Here is a 26,675-nt window from a genome sequence, read left to right on the forward strand (position 1 = left end):
TTTTGAAATCACGATTATTCAATTGCTTATTCTGGAGTATGAAAACATGATGCATTTATTCAGCATTTCTCTCCAAAAAACACTTTGTAACTGAGATATTGGACATGTTTGTGTATAAATTACACAATATGTTCAAATAGAACATATTCAAATCAAAAATAATGTAAAAATTGTTTCCAGCCGTACTATTTCTATAAAACATTTAATGAATACTTCTCACTTTAATGTCTGGTTTCAGCCTGACCCCTCAGGGGGCAAGGCGCTCTGTTCATAAAACACATCCCATAATGTCAGTTAGAGTGGTGAGTTGCCTCCGACCCTTGGAAACAAACCGCCCGATGGCGTCGATGCGTCCTGTCAGCGAGCACTACCACTAAGACTCGGCCAATCAGCAGGCAGCGCCGCCGCTGAGGGCCAATTCCTGCCAAGGGGCGATGGGAAGTCAATACCTCAGCGGGCGCTCAAGACCCGCTCTGTCGGGGGAGGGGCCCTAACAGCCCGGGGCCTGGGTCAGGTGACAGCCTGTCACTTTACCAGCCTCCAGGGCCCAGAGCGGCCAGCCTCAGTCACACGCTGCCTCTGATAGGCCCGGCCTCAGTCACACGCTGCCTCTGATAGGCCCGGCCTCAGTCACACGCTGCCTCTGATAGGCCCGGCCTCAGTCACACGCTGCCTCTGATAGGCCCGGCCTCAGTCACACGCTGCCTCTGATATGCCCGGCCTCAGTCACACGCTGCCTCTGATAGGCTCAGCAGGAGACTCCGCCCAGTATTGTTACTGCTGCCTTTGTCCTTTTTTCTTTTCCCGGTAATTTTTTTTGGGTGAAAATCGATTTCTGCTTTTACATCCATTAGCCATAGCATGTGGTCATGGCCAAAGCTCTCTCTGTGTGTGTGTGTGTGTGTGTGTGTGTGTGTGTTTGTGTGTGTCTGTGTGTGTGTCTCTCTGTGTGAGTGTGTGTGTGGAGGGGTTTTGGCTCGAGCCTTTGTCAATGTAAAATCCAAATCAAATGATGTGCTCGGACACTGGTTGGCATGGAAACTCTTCCCAAACTCTCCTGCCAGCTGCCACACTGAACTCTGTGCAGCGTTCATCAGCTCATCATTGTCCAAGGAGCCGACTGTCGTGTTGACACACACACACACACACACACCAATGTCAGGGACCAATAGAAACCGGCCCTCCACTGTGTGCAACTGTTCACTAACACGTTTATTTAAAAAGAGACGTAGAAGTCTTGCTCATGTGCTCATGGAATTTTCTGGTAGTTCTGAGTTGACCATCAAACATTGCAAATAAAAGGGTGTGAATGAAAAGCCGGCCTTAAAACCTTGATAATCAGCGTTATCCCGCCTATTAAAAGTGTCATCAGTGTAAGAGCCAAAATGTCCTGCTGGCAGTAAGTATGTGTGCGTTGGCACATTTCATAGATTAAAGTGTGCCGCACTTTGAAGGGAGTGTGGTCTCACTCCGGCTGTGTTGTTCTCACTTAACCCCTCGCACTTCAAAATAAGAACGTGTTATACCGTAGAGTCTGCTGCAGCTCCTTCTCTATGGCTCAGGGTACGATGGACCTCTGAGGGTGAGAGACGCCATGAGGCCCTATGGTACCATGTGAGAGGGTGAGAGGGTGACTCACGGACAGCCGATGGTGAGAGACGCCATGAGGCCCTATGGTACCATGTGAGAGGGTGAGAGGGTGACTCACGGACAGCCGATGGTGAGAGACGCCATGAGGCCCTATGGTACCATGTGAGAGGGTGAGCCCTACATTACCCAGAGGATTCACACCTTCCTCTCAGCCCTACATTACCCAGAGGATTCACACCTTCCTCTCAGCCCTACATTACCCAGAGGATTCACACCTTCCCCTCAGCCCTACATTACCCAGAGGATTCACACCTTCCCCTCAGCCCTACATTACCCAGAGGATTCACACCTTCCCCTCAGCCCTACATTACCCAGAGGATTCACACCTTCCCCTCAGCCCTACATTACCCAGAGGATTCACACCTTCCATCACTTGAAGTCCCTTTTTTTCATCCAGACTTAAAGAATTGAACACAGCACTGAACAATCTCCTCTTCCCCCAGCCAGGACACAGTACACACATCTTCATCAGCACCTCTGATTGAAAGGCGTCTGCATGCTTTCTAACAGTGATATGTTTTTAAATCAAATCACTGGTTTGGTTTCAATGTCTGTATACCTCTCCATGTGGCCTATTAAAGGATTTAAAGAATCGTAAATCAACCAATCAGGACCTTTACGTAGACATGTGTATTTTAATCCATCAAAGCGTGCCCCCCTATTGCAGACAATAATTCTCCACAACCACGGTAGGCCTTCCTATCGTGGGCACATTTAAAGAGAGAATAGAATAAATATAATGAGGATGATCTAAGGCCCAGCTCTGACGCAGCTGACAGAGCTGAAGCAGTTGTGCTCCACATGCATTCAACTGACAAAACATCGTACATGGGGAAATGGTTCTGGTAATGAATGTACATTTTAAAATCTGTTCTCCGCTGTTCTTTGTGAATACTGTATATTTCACCGCTGTTTATGTTGCACACCCTGCAGCAGTTATGTAGATACATAACAGACAATTTGCACAGTTTATGTATTCATGGCTACAATATCCATAGATCACTGAGTAGTTTTAATTATTGATCTGCCTCTTATGAAATGCTATTCTTACATTCTGCCTCCAAAACCAACAAAGACCAAACAGGCATTCAGACTAGGCCAGCCCCATCTGTGATTGTTTTTATATAACAGAACCTTTACACAAAGCACTGAGACAGGTTTAAGACCGGCGGCTCACGACAACAGCCAACACCCTGCAGTCCATCTGGACCTCGTCAAGAGACTACGGCCCGGTCTCCACACATAGCTTTCTGTTAGTCTCACTTCAGCACGTCTTTCAGGAGGATGTTAAACTGTTTTCTGTTAGGAAGCTCATAAACCACCACTGAAAGGAATCATTGTATTGTTGTTTCAACATAAACAAATTGTATGTGATTATTGACATTATATCTTATATATATGCTAATTGATACACAGATTGTATATACATTCATGTTAACGGTGGTGAATGTGTGAAAGTTGACTAGGGGTCATCCACTGCAAACGGAAAGTATTTGTCAATACATTTCACAAACATTAAAAAGCTGTTCGATGCACACCTAGTAGCAAATATAAAAAAATCCTGGATTTTGGAGGGTAGAGCAAGTAGTCAATAAGCACACAACTTCTGAAATATGTGTTTTTATGTTCATGTCTTAGGACGGAGAAAAACATGAAACATGTTTAGTCTTTTTTTTGTGTGCAAATATAATGAGATGAATTAGACGATGCTTCAGTCCATACACGCCTGCAGATGTCAACAGGGTACGAACTAGACATCACTGGAGAACACAGCATGATAACCCATCAAACACACCCAGGATCTGGGTCAATATTTGACTAATATCAGCCTTCTGTGTATTTTAAGCAACTGAATCGTAACAAAATGGGCCTAAACAACGTTGAATGTTTGATTAGGACGAGGCCTTGGAGAAGCCATCTGGGGAAGTACAACAATTAGCAGATCATCAACAAACCAGATCCAAATATAACATAACCTCGTCCATTTGTAGAAATGCTGCAACATACAGGGATAGAACTTGTTCATTGATATACATCCTGAATAATAATGGAGCATTGTACTTCTTCAACCACAACATCCTTCCACATTGTTCTGTTAACACAAAGCACCTAAACCTGCATCGTATTATCCACATTGAAACGGTTGCTTCTGTCAAATGATATTTAAAAAAATAAATGCAAATTAATTGATTAGGCAATAGCATCATAAACCAAATCGCTTTTGGCAGAGGATGCCATATTTGAAAGAAAAACATAAAAAACTAAATAGATATTAAGATAGAAAAATAATGTGATACTAGAAAGAGGTGATTATATATCCCAGTCTCCTAGACTACCATGTACCAACATCACCCACGAAACCAAGAACACATTCAGTCATCTCAGTAGAATCTAAGTCAACTTGTGTTGGCGCCCACTTCCCTCATCCTACCATACGAACACAATGCCGCATACATTAAACCCACACTGCAGAACCATCAAAAGGTCTCTTCATCTCCTCCCGAGCCACACAAACAGACATGATGAAACCACAGACGCGCTTCGCTCTGGACTCCCGCTCTCCCAGAGTGTCGGGGTTAAAGAGGCCGAAGGTTCCCCAAGAGCCCTGGACCCTCTCAGTCAGGCTGCTGTTACAGACGCATTCTGCAGGACTCACAACGCTCGCTACAACCCCGCCGCTGTGTGTGTGTATGTGTACATGTGTGTGTGTGTGTGTGTGTGTGTGGGTATGTGTGTGTGTTTGTGTGTAAAGTAACTCATGGTGTTACCTTTTATATCCGGTATGCTTCGCCACGACATTCCAAGCGGTTTTAGTGGCAGCTTTATTTACCACGCTAGCAAATGGATTATCCGCAAATTTCAATAATTTGCCTACTTACAAGGACAAAATATTGATTTCTGCTTTGGATTTTACAGCCAAAGTGTTTTTTTCACTTGCTTGTTTTGCCAACCATTTTTCTTTCGACAATCTTTTTTCAAGGCGTATCAGCTGAAGCCTGGACGGTGCGTCCTGATCTCACATCAGTCCGAGCCGTGACCTTTCCCCCCTGAAGCTCTGAGCTAAGGGAAGCTCTAAAGGTCACGTCGTCCTACAGTACTGGCAAATGTCACCGGGACAATTAGCTGGCGGCAAAAATAATTGTTGACGTCACCGTTTTGAGCATATATTAGTAGATCAGCGGGAAGGTTAAATTCATCTGTATTCACTTTGTTTCTTACAAAAATATGAATAGAATGAACTGTTCTACATTTGGCCAACAGAATAAATGTTAGCTTCAGGTTCTGTGTATTTTATTTGAGGCTTTATCCACTACTGTGATGCATAATGGATCAATCAAAGAATGTATGTTGGTAAAGGGGATATGCATAAATTAATGTGTCCTATCTGGCACTAAATGTCCAGAGATACATGATTTGATCTACTAAAAGCAATCCAAATTTGTACTGAATGTCCGTGGAAAAGAACACCGAACTACAAAGAAAACCAATTAACCCACGGGGAGGGACGTTGGCTCGCTGTAAAACGGTACAACAGCAGGAATACGATCCAGACTCTGCTGAAGGTGGTCCTGGAGCCGCTGTCTTTGACGAGGGTTTGACATTGTAGATCTCATTATGCTAATATAATTGATTGCGGGGGTCATTTCATCACCATGGGGGGCCCTCGGAGCTGCTACAATAGTGTGACACAAAGTAAATATATTATTCATTCTTCTGATGATGAAGGTGATGCTGCTGTCGTCCCCGTCTGTTCGTCTGTCCGCCCCGTGGAGACTGTCTGTCTGTCTGTCCCCCCCGTGGAGACTGTCTGTCTGTCCCCCCCGTGGAGACTGTCTGTCTGTCCCCCCCGTGGAGACTGTCTGTCTGTCTGTCCCCCCCGTGGAGACTGTCTGTCTGTCCCCCCCGTGGAGACTGTCTGTCTGTCCCCCCCGTGGAGACTGTCTCTCTGTCTGACCGAGAGGGGGGGCGACGGACCGAGGGGTGGGGGGGGACCGAGGGGGACGATCAGGGAACGCGGTTCCTTAGCCGCTGATCGGGGAACGAGCCTGGACGGCTGCAGGGTCCCCAGCGTCTCACAGGGCGGGCCGTGGCCGGGTGTCCGTTAAACAAAGGCCCAGTGAGGGGAGGGGGGCTGGCCCTGTGCCCCTAGAACAAGTGCCTCAGAGCAGCGGCCAATGAAACGAGGGCGTACGTGCACCCCGGCGCCATATGGGCCCGCCGAGACAAAGCGGAAGGAGGAGCGGCCCCCTGCAGCAGAGTGTTCATCAGACCACGCTACTGGCTGCTGGGTCTCAGCGTTATTCCATCTCTAGTTGGCAGGCCGGCTCTCTGTCCTGCAGCTCTGAGATACTCTGAAGGGTTTGGACTCTGGTGGCGTGGAACCTGGCTCCAAAGGGAAGGGCTCGTGCCTCCCTGGGGGAGAGCATATGTCTGCTTGTTCCGCTGGGTCCGCAGCACCTGCGGCCCCAGGCCTGCGTCAGTGCGCTGCATGGCTGGTACTCAAGCTACTGCTGTGTTCTTCAACAACGACTATATGGAACAGGATGATAAAACGCTCTGATTCTTCTTATCCATTGCTAACACAACTTCATAATTGTAAATCTAAAGTACCCACGTCATAATGCCAGATCCATGTCTTGCTTTTCTGCTCCACCATCAATATTAAATGAAATCTAATTTTGGTTTCACGCGTTGAGCCTGTGATGCGGGTGTGAGCCGTCCTGTGGAGCGCGACGCTGGAAGCTGGTTGAGGTGCATTAATTACAGCCGGCCTTCCTGTTAACGAAGCATCTCAGCACCAAGTTCTGCACGGTTCTGTTCTTTGTGAGGCTCAGGCTGCTCTGGCTTCATGTAAATCATTTAAAATTCAATTAGTGGCAATGTCAAGGTCTTTCATTTAATGCCACATTGTTCGATGAACCCAAATAAGCTAAATGCACCACGAGGTCTTCATGCCCCGATGGAGATTAATATGAGTGAGCAGGAGTGAGCAAGGGGCACAGTCCAAAGGCAGTCTGGATGCAGATGAAGGCCAGGTGCTTCATCTGTGTGTCTGGATGATACCCAGTGGTTGGTCACCTGGTCACTGTAATGAAGCAACACAAGGTGGTTTGGGGATCTTCTCTGAGGTCTGTGGGTTTCCTTTATGATTTAATTGCGTCCCGACTCCTCAACCTCTCATTACCATGGTCCCACTCTGCCGCATTGCCTCTGTGTTCTCCTGCCTCCGTTCACCAGAACAGAGGACCAGTATGGCCGATCAGCCATCACAGCAAATACTAAATGGTGCTATGGAAAGCTGTCTGTCTGTCTGTCTGTCTGTCTGTCTGTCTGTCTGTCTGTCTGTCTGTCTATCTATATATACTGTATATGCAGCATCAAGAACCCAGAGCAGCGGCTCTGATGACGTCTCTAACAGGAGCGATTCTTTTTGAGTTATAAAGCAGCTGATTGGGAATTCCACAGGGTTCTTCGGCTGTAATATTTTACCGTTTTTATTTTAATAATATCTAAATATTTATTTGGTATTTTATCTGTAAGCTATGGCCTATCATTTTGCAGACTCAATAACTAAATACAATTTACAAGAAACCTCACTAAACACTAATCGATGCTGTTGCAGTCATTATTCTACAAGGCCATCGTAGCTTCTCCTTCGTGGTTGAAAAGGATTAGATGTGGGGGTTATTCAGTTAGTTTCAAAATACAACCCATCTCTAGATGCCACGAAAAGTACCCTCAAAATGAAATATTAGCTCTCTCCATTGGCTTTCCTTTAGTTGATTTACTTCAATAACAAGATATAGTAAAGAGAAAGAGGTCAAGGTATTTCCTCAGCCCTCAAAAACTGCAGTCTGTAAACAGAAGAGCGTTACACTATACATCCGGTTCCAACATGGTTTTACTCCATGCCCATTTCTTATTGTGCAGCTCTCTTGTGCTGCTGAGAAGTACTGCTTTATTATGAATTATTTGGTTTTATATGAAGGACAAGATTTGATATACTCCGAGTAAGAATTTTCCTGACTTGTTGCCAACCCCTTCAGTGTGTGAGTGCAGCTTCTTATAGGGAATGCATTTGGAATGTAAACCCAACGACAAGATGCAGTCAATGCTTGACTTTACAGCAAAAAGAGAGCAAAAACATTATTGAACAGAAAACACAGACAGCTTAAATATTACAATGGCAAAATAAAGAGGCAATTGCATGTCAACATATGCAACAAATTCAATAGAAGGAGACCCAGGCTATAATAAAATATATATATGATTCCTGAATTTATGAGAACAAAATGTGCATGTAATGTGAATAAAATAGTCTATCTAACAAGGATAAAAACAAGAAGCCGAAAATAATCACGCAGGATATAATGGAATTGAATGATTTGCAATGCTGAAATTGAAAAAATAATTAGGATGGAATACAAGAAATAGCTGATAGGAAGAAATGAGGAGGCTGATATTAACGACCACACGCAGACAAAGGTCTGAGGGGAAACGGCCAGCATCCGCCTTATGGTCGACCTGGCCCTCAGTGTCCCTCTCGCTGGAGAACGAGGTCCGGCTCCCACCGGCTTTATGCAGACGCCTCACAAGAGGGGTGCGTGTGAATCAGCCTCGTTAGGTGGGGCTGTGTGGGCTGAATAAGAAGGAGGGGGCGTGCTTTCGGAGCACTCCTCAACCTCCTGCCGGCGTCCTGCCCTCTCCGTCCTCAGGCTGAAGGCTACCGGCACATTCCGTGAGTTAGGAGATAAAGCTGAGTGACAGCCTGCAATCGCCATCCCACGATAAATCCACTCCCCTGAACAGAAAGGGGTTCCACGCGCCGACGTGCTGGCGAAGCACATCTCTGAGGACTCAGCGCCCCCCCCCACAGGGTCAGGCTAATGTGGGCTCATTTAAAGCCTTGGTTTGAGGTCAAGATACTCTTGACCTCTGATTAGGGAGGGCCAGAATAACCAATTATTCCTTCACTAGGGTCAAAACCACATTTTTTAATTGGGAAACTTAAAACTTATTCCCATTCAAATAAAAACGGATTTACGGACTAAAGTTGGTTCTGTAGCACTATTCGTTTTTTTCTTAATACGCAAACATAGTGTCATATTTAACAAATCTCACTAGCAGAGAAACAATGACTGGAACGGATTCACATAAACAGTCACCAGGGTAGGTAGCAGAAGCGAACACAAACCTACATAATACTTACATCTGTAAACATCTGTAGTTACAACTTCCCCGCCTGAAAGTAACGTAGCTCAAAAGTCAACAACCCACCATAGATGGACCGCACGCTAAGCAGAGAAGGAGAGTCTATTCCCCCTAAAGGGCCAGTGGCGTCAGGCAGGTGAACTCCATTACATGTGCGTCACTATTCATGCTTGATGGAGCATGATAGACCATACTGTGAGGGGTACGAGGGGTAGAGGGGCACCAAACCACTCACACTCCTACGCTACATTCCATAGTTTAGAAGAGAACAAGGTAGGGTAAACCGAGGAGTGTCCTCTACTTTCATCACCCTTCTGATACAATTCAGTCACACTTTACCCGTGGCATTTAACGGGATGTTTTTCTGTTTTTTTTATATGGCCATTTTTGAATTAATTGAAATGTAAATGCATGAATGTAGAACATGGTAAATGTATGGTAATGAGTTATGGCGAGCATTATGATTTAGAACGTCTATTAATTATCAAGGGAAATGCTCGTAAGCATAAGAACGCTTGATTAAGCCCCATTTTTTCACATGACCAACATTATAAATCGCATGCATACGACAGGATTAACAACTTTCTGTTGGAGCTCTTGATGAACGAGAGCCCTGGGGTTCTGCCCTTTTGGGAAAAGGCTTTGAGGAAACGGGGCCGAGTGCCAAGGCGTTCTCCAGGGAGAAACACAACTTGAAGATCAGGATGGTCTCAGGAGGTTAGCAAGAGCTCTTCATTTTAGGTTAGACGGTAAGAAAACGTGGCCTAGGTTTGAATAGAGCTTTTGTTCTGACGTCACACTGAGCATCTGCTGGATCAGATCAATAAAGCGTTTGACGATCCAAACCAACTCCCCGTGATGGACCAGCTGTTGTTCACACAGACTGTTCAAACGGTAAACACCCAGCAGTCTACTGCCCAAGACAATAATTATTATTATACCTTATTCGACCAGCATGCCTATAAACTTTGGAGCACAGTTCTTGACCAGCGTTTTACTGATCAGTACAAATCATTCACAGCAGTAGACATGCTTTAAGCCACAGGCTGTTTAAACAAGAGGGAGCTGATGTGTGAGTGAGTGAAAAAAACAATGAGAAGTGTGATATACAGGGCCCTATTTTAACGGTCTGAAATGCAAGTGACAAGCGCCAAACGCAAGTAGCTTTGTGGGCGGTTCTATGGCGATGTTGCTATTTTACCGGCGGATAAATGACTCTTGCGCCCAGCGCAAATCTATAAAGGGTTGGTCTGAAGTAGCCTAATTATCCGTAGGTGTGTTTTGGGCATAATGTGCAATAAACCAATGAGAGTGCCATCTCCCATCCCCTTTAAGAGCCATGAGCACATTTGAATCTGACGAGTTGATATTTTGAAAGCGCGTTTGCAGTCTCCGATGAGACAGATGCATGACTACTTGAATTTCAAACTTCAAATGGTTCAGTTTATGGCCAAATAATAAGGCATAATTCACACATGGACTAGCGTTTTCTTCCACAACTTCAGAAATACTGAGTCCTCAAATAAATTCCGGCAAAGAAAACTTAAAACACATATGATATGCGGTAACTGTGGTTCTATTTAATGATATACGCAATACATTATAAACATTGTTTCTTATCAGTATTGTATGCATTATCATTATCGACTTGTGTTCCTAATATGCATGTGTCCCCCCGTTAATATACATTGCCATGGACTGTATTATGCGCTACGTGTTTAATTTGCGTGTATTTAAACAGATGGACGTACACACGCTCGCCCGCATTCATTAATTATTTTACACTCGCTGTAAAATAATGTTTTCTCACGATCAAATACTCATCAATCCTAAAAGTTATGGGCTTGTACACGATGTCTGTGTCAAGAAAATATGTGTTTGCTGTACGGTGTTTGCAGATGCATTGATTTAAAAGTACAACTTATTACCACTGTATCAGCTGTTCTTTCCCAAATAATTTACCAAGAATGTGTGGCTAGGTAGATGAGAGAAGCCAAGTGTATGCGCGAGGTGCACAAGCAACATTATCTATGCGCCCTTAAAATAGAATCTGAACAACGTGCCACTGACTTTAAACCAGGTATTTCCCGGTTTGTGGCTGAATTGTTTTCTGAAACTGCAAAATAGCACCAGGGAACGTTTGAGCCAGAACACGCCTCCTCCTTTCGCCGAACCGCCCCTTGGGGGAGGAGGATCATTATTTACCGACGCGTGGCGGTGGAGGGAAAAGAACGCTCTGCGCCAGTTGCAAACCAACAACGACACATGCGTCAGTGTAGAAAGTCAATTGCGCTGGATGCAAGATAGGGCCCATAGACTATATATAGTGTAACATCTAGACTGGAAACACTTTGGTTCCTAATAGGTAAAATGAGACATATGCATGTGATCAGTAAGGATATTGGTAAAGAGATTAGCTAATCACTTCTTCTGTTCCGAACAGAATCCTCATAGTTCTCCGAGCAGAGTCAACAGAGCCGAGAGGTGCGGGGGCAGTGAGGCCGGGAAACGCCTTCCTGCCTCACAGTCTGAAGGACCAGGCTATGTCAATAATGACAGTGGAAATGAATTCACTTCAAGTTATTTACACATACATCATCTTAAAACAGAACCAGCGCTGGAGTGATGGCAGAAACGTCCATACTAGATCTCCAGGCATCTATTCAACACCAAAATCTGGAGCTTTTTGCATAAGAATTATGATTCAAATTAAGATATTACTTTATGGATGCTTGGGGGTAAACATATACAGGTAACAGCAGAAAAAAGAGAAAATTGAGGTCGAAATTAGCTTAAATTAAATCTTTGGATGGAGGAGATGAGCAACCATCCTCCCTCTTAAAGGGTCTCTGCTGTAACAGAACTGTTCCCTCCCTCTTAAAGGGTCTCTGCTGTAACAGAACTGTTCCCTCCCTCTTAAAGGGTCTCTGCTGTAACAGAGCCTTTCAGCAGGTGTCAAACATGCGAGGACAGCCTTGGCTCTGCAGGCAGAGCCGTTGTTTGGCGGGCCTTTCCTATCACAGGGGTCATGAAGTGGCCACTTTGGCTGATAGATGTGGCAATATTGAATTAGACCCATGACACCAACAAAGGCTTTACTGTAGATCAGGGCTTCTCACCAACCCCCCTCCATATGGTCACTAAGGCGTGCAGGGCGCGCTCTGACTACAGGGAAATGCACCCGCTGCAAACTCAGCCATCAATTCAGCCTTAAAGCCTTCTGTAGCAAAGTTCCCACACTTCATCTGAAACAACAAAGCCTGATGGGAAAGCTGACTGGGCGGCTTGGGGGAAAGCAGCGTGCTCAGCAGATGATGAATGGTATTACATTAACAAAACAATACACCCAACCATTTTAAAATTACACTGGGAGAAGTAGGTAATGTGGTCGCAGTACTCATATGGCATGGGAGTATGACGGGGTGACTGTGTGGTTAATCATGAGTGGGTTTTACACACATAGAATCAATACTTTGCAGGTCTCCAACTAGTTCTGGTCTCTAACCGTATCTTTCAGAGACGTGGGCCAAAACAGCTTCTTGAGTAGTTTCACTGAGCCATATCCAGAAATCCTTAACTTCCACATGGAAAACCAGCTTCAGATGTGACAATGTGCCTCTCTCTCAATATTGATGGCCTGGGTAGAATAAAACCTCATATATAAATCCTCATATGCATTAACATTCATGTAGGGCAGGATTATCAAACCTCATCTATATATAACATCACCTGCATCAAACCTGTTTGCTTTTCAAGATGTCATTATGTAGGAATTCCCAGGATGCCACAAGCAGTGGGTAATAATTCACCCAGTGACTTAGTATTAAACATTACGTTGAAGACGTTTAAGGGCCGTAATGTGGATTCACCTTGCTTGTCGGCCATGTATGAACAACCTTCCCTCTCTGGGCACAATGAAGCAAAAGTGAAACGAACTCACTTAAAGGCTTTGTACATATAAAGCATTCATGTAGAAAGTCCCCGGAGTACCGGATCATTGTTAATCCGGTTAGGTCCGAAGCAATGTTTTATTATTAGTACTTTCCATTTAGGTAATGGGATTCTGCTTGCAATGCAGCCATGCACTATATTCATGATCTGTTGTCAGCCCAGAGTAAGAGATGGGGGATTTAATGAAAGTACTAAAACACATTATACATATTATGCAGAATTCCTTTTGCTGCAGAATTTTTGCAGAACACTCTGTACCATTTTCATCAAGGAGAGTAATTGAATAGACTGCAGAGAAAAATTACATAGTTTAGTATTAAATTGTTTATGATTGTTTATATATTGAAATATCCTAGAATGCAATTTGTTATATTTATTTTGATAACTCATTCTAAAGGCCATGTGAAGAACGCCAATATACAAAAAATAGATTGTCACCATATTCATAACTCCATTATGTACACTTTATCTCAGGCACAATAAACTCTAGACGTAGCTCCTTAGTGGCCATTTCAACGTATAATTTATGTATTACTCCCAGAACAATAAAGTGCCTCAGAGGAATGTTTAACTCGATTGGATTAAAGCATCGGAAGCCGTGCAAAGGGACCATTAAGACGCAGTATTGGAAATGAATGGCAGTGAGAATGATCAGATAGAAGAGATTCACTGAAAGACCAAAACATTTTGGAATCTCGTGATATCTTGTGAATAAAGTCAAAAATGTATCAGGTAAGGTATATTATATTTAGTAGTAGTAAGGGTATAAAATAATATCATGAGGATATATATTAGTGGTACAGGCGCTTTAGTTTTGAGAAAACCCTTAACTCCCAGTATACCAAATTCTCCATGACAACAAAACCTGAAATCGTGATAAATAAGTAGTATGTCACATTGTTGATCTGAGAGATGAAAATGATTGCATTTTCAATACAAGTCAAAATAATGCAGCAAATTAGTTTGCTAGAGCCAGTATTAAAGCTGCAGAGGAAAGGGACATGTTTGGAGCATTATGGAGGATGCATCACCAAAATAGAAAACTATGCACAATCTCAAAATCTCTGAAATCAAGAGAGGAAGGCGAGAAAGGGGAATGAATCATCAGGCGCAGAGCTCCCAATGTCTCCACATTATTTAAATGGAACCACGGTTCTTCTAGAACCGGGTGGAACCAGAAACCTAGTGAGAAGAATGGTCTATTAGATGATGGCAGATAAAATGGCTTTACTAGGATAAAAGAATAACAGCGTTGTGAGCACATTACTGATACGACAGGTCGGGTATTTTGATGGCATTAAATAAGCAGCCATCATAAGTTGATCGTACAGTCTCGGTTTATTCACAATTAGATATCAGTTGAACTTAAAGTTTAAAGAGTCCTGCAGGGGATGTCATGGAAGCAGAAATTATCTCCATGAGCGCAGAAGAGATCATGAGGTCTGCCTCTAGCTACAGTAAGTGGAGAGTTAAAGAAGGGAATGTTTCGGTCACTCCGGTACGATACACAAGGGGGTAGAAAGAAGTTGATACGACACAATCACACAACTAAAAATGGATGCAATAAATTACATTTATTTATGATTGTTAATCTGAGAACCAACACGATCTTTGACCTCAGTGGCACAAGTGACCAGGCTCACTGTTTCTGCTGCCCGTGAGGGGGTTACGACAAGCCTTGTGTCTAAAAGGAGAGAGTTCTCCAGTGAAGAAAGTAACACTTCTAAGACCGAAAGTGTGAGGTGCTAGACTTGGCACAAAGGAATTTAACTTGGCAGTAACAGAGCAGCACTTGTGAGTGCTTCCATCATTACTAAACAGTGGGACTGTGTATGGAAATGAGCTAGATGCTGTAATACGCTACAATGCATATCCTCTCAGTGAGACTAATGCCTTTTGTACATCGTGCCTGACAAATATTCAAATCAACTAATCAAGTTGATTGATTGAAACTCAAAGAACGACTGAACGTGAAAACTTGAGACACTGCAAAGTCAAATGAGGATCCTGCGTACACAAGGCCAAGAGGTCTGGCTGTCAATCAGCTGAAAGGGAAGACGTTTTGTTGGTGTTTGTGGGCACAGTCCAAGTAAACAAACACTCAGAGCTCACTGAATACAAGAAAACACAGAAGGATATGATTGCACAAAATTAAATTTCAATCAATGGAGTCTCAGTAACAAAAATTGCATTCTAACCTCGGAAATGTTCAGCTAATTAAAAACAATTGTGTCTGGAAGAGGTCTGTGCCATCGCTGAGTGCTGTGCCGTTGACGACAAGAGAAGAACGATAATGAGTACAGGTCACACAATAGCAGTTCATTAGAGCTTTGATCTACAGCAGAAACATCTATATTGAGCCACAGATCAGAGCCGAGATGGCTACTACAACTAGAATAAACGTCACGATTGGAAGCAAAGGACTCAGTTTGTTTTTCCTGTGAGACATGCATGACTTGGACATGCATTTTAACTTGTTGAGAAACATTCAGGAGAGTCTTAAAGATCTGCAGAGAGCGTTAGCGTGTTAAGGGAGTCTCAGACGGACGCATGCGGAGACCGCGATTAACCCACAGCGGTGGGCCCAGCCAGCGTGCTGACCTCCAGCACGGCTCCAGACCTCCTGTTCCAAGCCTCCCATTCAGTTTAACACAGAACAAGACCCAACATCTCCAACACATACAATCCTGACCAATCCCAGAGCCTCATGTAGGGGGAACCTTCACCACTGAACCCTGGTCATTCTCAGACACAGGTGGACATCAGAAACGACTGAACATGTGTTGGACAGGAAGAGGGAGGGAAGCCGTGTGGAAAGACGTTTAGAAGAGGCTCTAACTACCTTTACAGGTTGGGTTTCCATTGGAAACCAGTCTGCTGAGCCGATCACCGCGGCAGGCAGCTGGGACAACACCTGAAGAACGTTAGCCATAACGATCGAGGAGTTAATATTAGCATTGTGAGCTTTAGGCGATTGGTGCGCTATCGGTGATAGCGCTGCGGCAGGAACTTAGTACTACGGTTGCCACTGAGGATATTTCTTTTGATTGATTAACTTTATTAGAATTATTCTTTATTCAATTATTTTTATAATAATTTTATCGTTTAATCTTATAATTTCATTTCCTCCATAAATTGTAAAATTAATTCAGATGGCTTGCTTTTGACTGGGAGAAAGACATCCTAATTTAACATATAGTAATCAGTCAGACAATCAGTTAGTATCTGTCTTTTTTTATGAAATATCTAATTTCTTAAATAAATCGGCATGGCCCTTTTCATGATGTCTTCAAAGGCATCGGAAAGTCTCTCATGGAATTGTGAAGGACCCCATGGAGTGTATAGTACTCCCATGGTGCTGTAAGGTACCCCCATGGTTCTGTAAGGACCCCCATGGTTCTGTAAGAACCCCATGGTGCCGGACACACCGAGAGCCTTTGTCGGCGGAGAAAGAGGCATTGACAAGGTCACACACAGAGCAGCTCCATCAGAGACGCAGAACGCCGCCGCTCTTTTATAAATGTGTTGCTTATTGACTGCACCGAGCATGTCGTCGCTCTCCAAACACATCAAGGTCTTTCCTCCTGAGCCAGGGAATGAGGACCTATTGGGGGCCTGCCACTGGGCGACTCAGGACTGCACGTGAGCATCGGCTGGTCTGTTTGTGTTTGGTTGTTCATTAAACTTAATTACTGGTCATTCTATAAGTATGAAAAATAGCTGGTAGGTGTTGACTATTAGGTTTAGGAATTTCAGTAAAACAATGAAAGGTTTCAAATAAAATTTTGTATTGGCCGTGATAAATTAAATCATGTGTCTTAAAATGTGACTTTAAATAAAACAACCTGATGTCTTACACATATACAAACTCCTGTATCACTTCTACTGTATGTATTTTTGGTATACATTTATCCTCCAGTATTATCACCTGAGGATCAGAGAGATGAGTTCATCACGTCATTACTTACGTGATCTCCTCGTTTGTGCGATTAAACGAGGAGAGGAACGTTAGAAAGCATCCCTGATCCACGAGTCACCGCAGGACGGTCGGCCGAGGGGAACAGGCAGAGCTCCAGGAATAAACACCGTGTCATCCTGCGATAGGGAGACGGCAGCGGAATGCTATTTCCATTCTGCTGGTGTGTACCGATTTGTGCTGTTGACTGTGTATGGTGTGTGTCTATGTGTTAGTGTATGTAATGTATTTAGTGCATATGTGACCATCTGCCGTTTACGTCACTGTTTACCTGCAGAATGTGTCAGGATCTGCACGTGTGTGTGTGTGTGTGTGTGTGTGTGTGAGTGTGTGCGTGTGCGATGGTGTGGATTGCCTGCATTGTCTTCTCCCCCCCAGCTCGGCTCCTGGTTTAGCATGCGGAGTGTCTGGCTCCGGGAGGCAGCGCCCCGGCAGCCAAATTGACATTCACTGGAGTGTGCCCCCTCCTGTCACTTTGTCAACACCGTCCCCGTGCGGAGCTCAGCCAAGCAAGACGTCGGACAGACAGGCGAACGGAGAGGTGGACTTCAGCAACATAACACCCTCGCTCCACGGCCAGCCCTGGGTTCACTGCCCACATGCACGCCCCACACGTGCACACAGACCCACCCACACACACAAAGGGGGAGAGGTCCTGTAGAAATGATTTCCTCCGTTCATTTTGTCTTTGTGCAGGAAGCGGATAAATCTGAGAATGACAATTCCGATTTTTAAGGGCTGAAATGGAAAAGAAACGACCAAGATGAATTACAGCCAAATACCTAAGCTGCTAATGGTAATTATCTATCGGTATAGCTATAGATCTGGTTAGGGATCAATAATGGCAGATATCATGGTCGGGTTTGTAACAAAGTCAACGTAAACCATTATGATGCAAACAGCATGTGTGCCACCTCAGAATCCACGGCAGTTAAAGGTTCTGTGTCCTCGGTTTGCATCCAGATCTCAACGTTTCATCTCTGGGTTCATCGCCGGGTTCAGCCCATTCACAACATGAGCCTGGGTGCGATGCATCGAGTGGTACATTTGCATCATATCGTTGATGTCAGCGGAAACCTTCTTCATTTCCTCGTCCGTACACATGGAGCAACACACTCATCAGTCAGGTGTCATGGCTAAACCCGCCAACAGGGCCACGATGAGCCACTCAGGTGGAACCAGCTCTTGTCAGCCGAGATGGTTCCTGACAGCTGAATCTGCTCAGGAAATGATTAGATAAAAATAACAGAAGCAGGCTGGGTGTCTCCAACAAGGTGTGCTGGCGGCTGATAAAGGATTCAGATTTATGTAGCCCTCGGAAAAAGACGGAGATATTATGTTTCTTGAGGAATGGAGCAACAGAGGTTTGTGTGTGATGTAGGGCACACTGAGCAGAACGGTGGAGAAACAACGGCGGTGTTAATGTTGCAAAGGAAATCAGTTTTTTTCATATCTTTTCAAGATATTTTGACCCCAATTTCATATTTTTTATATTCCGTCTTTCATGAAACCAAGGCTGGTTGTTTTGTATGCACGTGTGTTATTGCCACAATTCAGAGTTTGACATTTACAAATCTAATGTTAACATCTTGAATATAAATGAATTGTACATCTCTGTGCTATAATGGTGTTGTTAGAAATGGCAAGACCCCTCTTAATGTATCCCTCAAACACGCACGGATGTGGGAGTCCGTCAACAACTCCCACATCCCAACGTAATGGGAAGAATAGAACTAGACAAAACTAGATTAAACCCAGTTTAAATGAAACAAACCAACCAGTATAGCTGAATTAGTAAGATAAGGAGGCAGCCCTCTACTCTTTTACTATATCAGCTGTGTTTTACAGAGTACTATTTTATGTCTTTGGTATTTTGAAGTAATAAAAAAAGGCCATCACCAATACTGTTTTTGGCTAGTTAACAAGTCGGTATTATGCATCCAGCCAACAATATATCTAACTCTTATTATGGAAGTCGTTAAACTACAATAAAGTAGTTGATAAAGCGTTGGTTGATGATCATTCATTCAGTTTTTTTCCAGATGAGGCCACTTGCTGCTCCTTCAGTCGCTGAGGACTGACAAACCTGGTCAGGTGTTAACCACTAAGAACGTCAATAACTCCCAAACCAACCTGGTCAAAGTGTTTACCACTAAGAACGTCAATAACTCCCAAACCAACCTGGTCAAAGTGTTTACCACTAAGAACGTCAATAACTCCCAAACCAACCTGGTCAAAGTGTTTACCACTAAGAACATCAATAACTCCCAAACCAACCTGGTCAAAGTGTTTACCACTGGTTGATGTAGGCTGAGGTTCAAAGTGCCGTTTCCACAGGGAGGGTGCAGAGTGGATTGACCCGCACGCTGCCTCCTAGAGGATAGATCAGTTCAGAACAAAGCGGGGAGGGAGTAAAACACGGCAGAAACAGCCAGCAGCTAACCAGCCAACCAGCCAACCAGCTACCTAGCCAACCAGCTACCCAGCCAACCAGCTACCCAGCCAACCAGCCAACCAGCTAACCTGATGATCTTCAAACTATTGGCGACAAATCTCCTTTTCCTCTTTCTTATTTCATCTGAGCGGTTCGTCTTGTATTATCAATGATAATCCTCTTTTTACATGTCTAAACCGGTACCTCCACAGTGTCTGATCTCGGGAATAATTTGGGAATAATGCCTCAGAGCACTTTGATACAATCCATAGTGTACTAATTGTGGATTATTAACAGAAAGAGGCCCAAACAAAGAGCAGATTAAGGGAGCGTGGTCGACCGATAGAGGAGAAATAAGTATCGCTGGAGCTGCTGAAACCAACGACAAACATGGAATCACTTCTGTTGATGATTGCTGGTGAAAACCTTTGAGCAAGGCAGATACCATCCAACCGAATCAATGAGCCATTGGGAAGAATTACAAAAAAAGGTACTGGGGTTTGGATCACTTATGGTGGCATGTGGCAATCTATGAACATGAAGAGTTAACGTACTACCCAGCCCTGCTCATTGTACCACCCATGGATGGACATACAGTATTAGAATCTGGAAGATTAGTGAAAGTGCAGTTGCAACAGTAGCATCAAACTGCGTGACGTAAGCATGTTCCGTTAACACACACGCTATGTGCTACATGCTATGCTAGGTCCCCAACACCACAAAGTGGACTCTTGGAGGGAGAATCACACATGTAAACGCTTGTTTACGTGTGTGAACAACAGGTACATCCATCCTATTTTTAACACGGTAAAAAAAAAACGCAAAAACTCAATTCATATGCCATCATATTTGGTAGCGTTTAAATTGTTGTTGAAATATACATATATATACGCATGAATTGTATTGAGATATTAAATATATATTTTATAATCTGATTACAATAATTGCATATTTCTGTTCCATATTACCTGTTTCCCCACCGACCAGATCTGCCGTTGTTGCTGAATGGCTCTGGCCGTTCACTGCCATGTTGCCACGGTAACAACATGTGCTTCTGAAGCAGCCTTTGCGTCTCGATCACGGAGCTGGGAGCCTTCGCCCGCCAGCCCTGTCTGCATAATTGCATAATTTGGTGGAAAAACTTTGAAGAGAACAGGTTTTAATTGTACAAAGCAAGTTAGACTTCTCCGTGTTATGTTCTAGCTGGGTGCTGACGCACCCGTAACAACACCAGAGGTTTGATGTAATTTCACTCTTAGAGTGAGGATGGCATTCCGATTTAGCCTCTAATGATCAGATTGGACTTCAGAGAAAAACTAAAAGACAGTGCAGAAGAAAACGCATAATATGTCTTTGTAGTCATGAAGGCTGCGTGTCAGGAAACCATTCATAACACGACGCGGTTATGATCAATAGAGGATTGTTCCACAGTGGGAACTTTTGGTCGATAGGGAACACGGATGAAAAATCGACAGAGAAAGTCCAACAATCCAATAGTCAATAGTAATTTACAATAATATTTTGATACAATATATTTACTTCAGGATTTATAGAAGCCTACTGCCAAACTGCTAAAGTATATTTATGAGTCTGATACTGACAATAGTCCCAGGACGAAAAGTTGAATTCCATTTTGAGCGTGGTTTGTTAAATAGTTAGTTTGGTACTGCAGAAAAATCGGTGATTAATGTGAGTCAGGAGACGACAAACAAAATGTGTTTAAATGTTTCCCTATGTTTGATATTTGGATTATATCATGTGAAAAAACGTTACTTTGCGACAATAGGCTATTTACCCTGGTATATGCAAGTGCACAAAAAGTATTGAAGAAAAAAGGTATTGAGAAAAAAGCTAATATATAGTTTCCATAATTCAACAAAACGGAGAAAGATATTAACGATAACAAAACACAGCGATTTGTCTCTTACAGCTGGCTCGGTGACCTTTCTGTGATGTAGAATCTCATCATAAAAAAGGCACATCCCACTTGGATTTCCATTTCTCTATTTTTATGAGTTCATTTTTATAGGAAATACCTGATATGAACAACTTTATTTTATTTTTTAAATTCCTTGCAGCAGTTTTTAATTTGTTCAGTCAGTCTAATAATTGATTAGGCTCTAGTTATGCCCTGGATCTATAAGCTATAAATACAAGATGATATCACTGCCCCAACACACGCGCAAGCACGCACGCACACACAACACACACTGAATCGCAGTGTGTTTTCCAAAAAGGTTAATTGATGGGGCTGTGTTTAGTAAAATGAGATGTGTTAATATGTTAGCCTCAACGTTACCTGCAGCCGCTTAGCTTTAACCCGTCGCTACGGCGATGTCAGCAGACATCTCCGTGGTCCCCGAGCCCTGGGCAAGCCTAAAGTTACCCCCCCCCCCCCCCCCCCCCCCCCCCCCCCCCCGACTACAGAGAGCTGGTGGTGGGGGGACGCTCAGCAAACAGCCACAGTGACTACAGAGAGCTGGAGGTGGGAGGACGCTCACCAAACAGCCACAGTGACTACAGAGAGCTGGAGAACGCTCACCAAACAGCCACAGTGACTACAGAGAGCTGGAGGTGGGAGGACGCTCACCAAACAGCCACAGTGACTACAGAGAGCTGGAGAACGCTCACCAAACAGCCACAGTGACTACAGAGTGCTGGAGAACGCTCACCAAACAGCCACAGTGACTACAGAGAGCTGGAGAACGCTCACCAAACAGCCACAGTGACTACAGAGAGCTGGAGAACGCTCAGCAAACAGCCACAGTGATTACAGAGAGCTGGGGAACGCTCACCAAACAGCCACAGTGACTACAGAGTACTGGAGAACGCTCACCAAACAGCCACAGTGACTACAGAGAGCTGGAGAACGCTCAGCAAACAGCCACAGTGACTACAGAGAGCTGGAGGACGCTCACCAAACAGCCACAGTGACTACAGAGAGCTGGAGGACGCTCACCAAACAGCCACAGTGACTACAGAGAGCTGGAGAACGCTCACCAAACAGCCACAGTGACTACAGAGAGCTGGAGAACGCTCAGCAAACAGCCACAGTGACTACAGAGAGCTGGAGGACGATCAGCAAACAGCCACAGTGGAGGCCAGTTCTTCCTCTATTTTCACAATGGCTTGTCTCTCCTCCCCTTTGCCCTCCACACCAGTGAACTGGTGTCTCCTTCCTCACCCGGCACTGTGTTCCTTCTCTATGAACACGGCTGCCAACTGCCCAGCCTTAAATCATGCCATTATGTCATTGGTGTTAAAAATACTAACCACTCCAGGTACTATAGCATCTGTGTGGATTTACACACCTAAAAGCTTGTTCTTAGCAACAGAAAGAACACCAAGTCGTTATGTCTTCTGTGACATCAAATTAAATATTCATGAATATAAAAATATTTTTATATATATATATATATGGTATTCCTGGTATTCTTTCTAGGAACAAGCTTTTAGGCGTTTAATCCCACACAGATATATTACCTGGATATCGTAGCATTAATTGATGTGGGTATGCCTAGGAGGTGTCTGGGACCAGGCGTGGCTATCTCTCCGATGAGGAGACACGGCCCTCTACACGCGGCCTCGGACCGGCCCCCGTTCAGTCGGCGCACAGGGGGGCTTCCTCTTAATTACTTGTGCTGGGACCGAGGTCGTGTTGGTGGAACCCACTCTATTACTGTCACGCTGCCTGCTGCGGCCGGGGGCACACCCATTACACCGAGTCCTCTGCCGTCCAATTAAAATCCACCGTCTGGTTCGCTCAGAGGACAGCCGCCAGAAGCATGATTGACATTTTCTCTCAAACAGGGCACAAGCCCCGCCTCCCATTGGGGTCTCTGATACGCTCTCTGCAGGGGGTGTTGATGGATGGCATGGTGATGTGCAGAAGGCCAACGTCTTTAAATAAATGCCTTCTGGTGGGGGGGGTAAGGTGAGCCACGACAGTCCAATGCTTCAAAATGATTCAAATCATCTCCATCCTTCCAGTCAGATTCAGCGATGGCAGCATGATGCCACACTGCTGCAATGCCTCCCATCTAAATGATCACTTCACGAGACAACGAGAACCCCTCCGTCAATAGGCCAGAGGAGCCAAGGCTCTCTGGCAGCCTTCCACTCTCTACCTTCCAGAAGAAGAAAAAAACAGAATCCAAGCAAGCAGTAAACTTCAAATGTACTTAGGTAAGCAATACTTCTTAAAATAGCTATCCAAACAAATCTGCCCAAAGAGGTAGATTGCTTTCATGTAGTCGATAGACGAGCCCCCCCCCCCCCTCGCTCTATCAATACATAAAGGCCCCTTCTCCCTGGGGCAGGGGGCGCCATTCACCCTCTCCCCCTGTAATCTATTCCCTCAACGTTCTTTAAAGACATCCTGAATGTCCATTCATCGACTATACAGTACAGGCTTTGGCATGAGGTCTGCACACATCTATCTAAAGTTAGTACTGTGTGTTGGAGTATAACAGTTCCCTAGAGATGTGCATCTCAACTGAATTAACGGATCGCCTGGTGTAAGAGAATATTGATTGGATGTAAATAATTATCGAAGGCGTGTTTACAGAGCAGCAAACAGAGGATAGGGAGGTTTCATCATGGTTATAAAACACATTGTTTTTATCTGCACAAGTATGACCGTTATCTCCTTTTATGAAAACAAAGGAATCGTACCCTTTTCATAGGCTTTTTTTTTTTACAAAAACTCAGTGAGATACCCATCACACTTGGCTAATAATATGCTGTTTCTGTTCTAATGACCGCACAGCAGCTCTGCTGTTAATTAGTGCGTCTGATGAAATACCTTCCTCAGTGTCACCAAGCAGAGAGTGTCCTTAAGCTGTGAGGTGCTAATCCACACAGCAGATGTTCAGCATTACAGTTCAGCTGCCTCTCGCCCCTCGTACCATCAGCATCATCCCCACGTCTCTGTAGGGTTTAATTGCCATCCAACACACACCTTAATATTTAATGTGGCTGAGAACACACAAGACTCCCCTGTTCTTACAGGAGTCTACCGGGGAGAAAAAACAAAACATCAAAGTACGTGTCAGGAATGAAATTTCAAGAAATTCACTTAAAGGGAATTTCTGAGAGCAAAGGGAAGAAGGAGCAGTTTGGGTTGTGAATATTTAGGCCCATTCAGGAGAGAGTCTCACCAGCATAGCTCTCGGCCATTAGCGAACCTCCTCTCCCACGGGATGCTTGTCAATGATCGCTTTTGTTCCAGCCAAGTACCAATTGATCTGGGAGAGAAGGGGCCAGCCATGGCCGCACGCAGCCTGGAATCTGCTAATCAATTAATGACATATCTTTCTTGTACAATTTGGTTCCTGAGATTCTCCTTTAATCAGGTTCTAATGAGGTGTTACTAAAATGTTAATGTGAGTAAACTGATCAAAGCTTTTCCAATAAAATACTTATCCAATACATAATACACTAATAATAGTATGTTATGTACTTTGTGCAATATGGCGTGATGAAAAGATACCAATACTAGTAAGGCTATCCATGCTAATGTGTTTAGGGAATAGATGTGTGTGTAAATGTGCTGCTAAGCACAGTAAATAAAACACTGTTCTGTTAATATTATCTAGTTTAGGGCTTTCAAAGTATGTAATCTTTAAGGATTGTGTAATTCAGTCTATATTATCATCAGAAAGACATGTCCCACCATTTCGTATCTCCACATAGAATATCTTCTGAGTTCCCAGATAACACATAACTTTACCCTCATTAGCTTCCAAAAGGTCACTCAGAAAGTGTGCCAAGGATGGAGCGAATTAAACCTCAACCAAGAGATCAAATAACGAATGATCACTGAGACATTTACATCGCAGAGTTCATTATCTATGCACAGACATATTAATGGCTTATTAATAGAACAATAACCTCAGAGAGACTTGATAACGACGGTAGGCCTGTAGGCTAGGAGGGAGAAGACTACTGAGGTTAGTACATCAAGGTGCCCCTAATGGCATGATGCATACTACAACGTCATCTGGAAGAGGGGTCAGAAGTAAACAACAACAGAGACAGATTCATCCATACTGCAACAGTACACACTTCTGTCTGTTCTATGTAGGCTACCATCACAGCATGTTGGGTGCTTCTGTTGGCATCCACAGAAACGACTTTATATCCTCAGCCTATGATGCATTGTTTCTAAATGAAGCTTTGCGTCGTGAGGATAGGTGGTTCATCCGCCAGAGAGCAGGAGGACTAGAACAGGACCTGGACCAGGAACAGGACCTGGACGTGGACTAGGACGCGGTCACTGAACGAGTGCACACCGCCCGCTCATACCGGGTCCAAGTGTCCGTACATCTTCCTCAGACTGAGTTGAAGACTATGGCGCAAACGCACCGAGGGGAACAGACGCAGCCGGATAACCGAATCAATACCGAGCCGTCAGGAACTCCTCTGCTCCCGTCCAGCAGTCCGTCCCTCCTCTGTCCATCTGTCTGTCTCACCGGAGATCTTCACCACTTCTGCTTCTTTACCACGAAATGTCACCCCAGCCTTCTCTCTTCTACCTCTCTTCAACTTGTCCGTCTCAGACACCAAACTCTAAGGACGAGCCCTCCGTGCGTCAGGACGCTGCGGTCCGCCAGCCTCCTCACAGAGGACCCGTCCCTCAGCTCTCTTGTTACTCAGGACCTCCACATAAAGGTGTCCTCAGTCTGCCGCCAACCCCAAACACACTCATTATCTCTAGAACACAAATCAGGACCTTTCATTCACCGGATAGAGAGAAGTGGTTCAGATCAATGACCGCATTGAACCTCCTCCGTCCGCACCGGCCGGTTCAGACCGACTCTCCCCGAGTGACGGACAGCCTCCCGCTGAGTGACGGACTCACCTCGCGCTGGAGCTCGGACCCGGACAGAGGAGCAGCAGGGAGATCGCCTGGATGATGAATCTCATATCGGTCCTCTCGCGGTCCTCCTCCCGTGGCACTGGCTGCTTCCTCCGCGCGCGCCTTCCTTTTCCTCCCCTCTCTCTCTCTCTCTCTCTCTCTCTCTCCCTCTCTCCCTCTCTCTCTCTCTCTCTCTCTCTCTCTCTCTCTCTCTCTCTCTCTCTCTCTGTCTCTCTCCCTCTCTCTCTCTCTCTCTCTCTCTCTCGCGCTCCCTTGCTGTCTTCTAGCTCTGTTTTAGTGTCCTCGCGTCCGCGCTAGGTCCTCGTGCAGACAGACGCAGCCCAGAGTGGAGGCGCGAGCGGGTGGAGCTCGGCTTTAAATAACAGGAACGCGCGCGACTCGCTGATGCTGAGGAGAGGGAGGGGCGGGGCCGGGGGGTCTGGGGGGTCGGGTCCGGAGGGGAGGGGCGGGTCTAAAGGGGGGGGGGGCTCGACTAGAGGCAGGGACAATAGCCTCGAATAGAGGCAGGGAGGGAGCCTCCCAGGCCGTCCTAGCGCAGTAGAGGCTGAAACATGATGCCTCACTAACCTTAT

At 44.8% G+C, this 26,675-nt stretch overlaps 1 protein-coding gene across 1 annotated transcript in view; it reads right to left on the reverse strand.

The window, feature by feature from the left end:
• luzp2 (leucine zipper protein 2) overlaps positions 1–26,215 on the reverse strand; it is a 112,262-nt gene extending 86,047 nt beyond the window's left edge. Inside the window, exon 1 of the mRNA XM_079736935.1 lies at positions 26,086–26,215. Within this exon, the coding sequence (XP_079593061.1) occupies positions 26,086–26,150 (65 nt within the window). The 5' untranslated portion in view covers positions 26,151–26,215. The remainder of the gene's footprint in view (positions 1–26,085) is intronic.
• Between the last annotated feature and the right edge of the window lie 460 nt (positions 26,216–26,675).

This window comes from Pollachius pollachius, assembly GCF_949987615.1.
Source record: "Pollachius pollachius genome assembly, chromosome: 5".
Classification (NCBI taxonomy): Eukaryota; Metazoa; Chordata; class Actinopteri; order Gadiformes; family Gadidae; genus Pollachius; species Pollachius pollachius.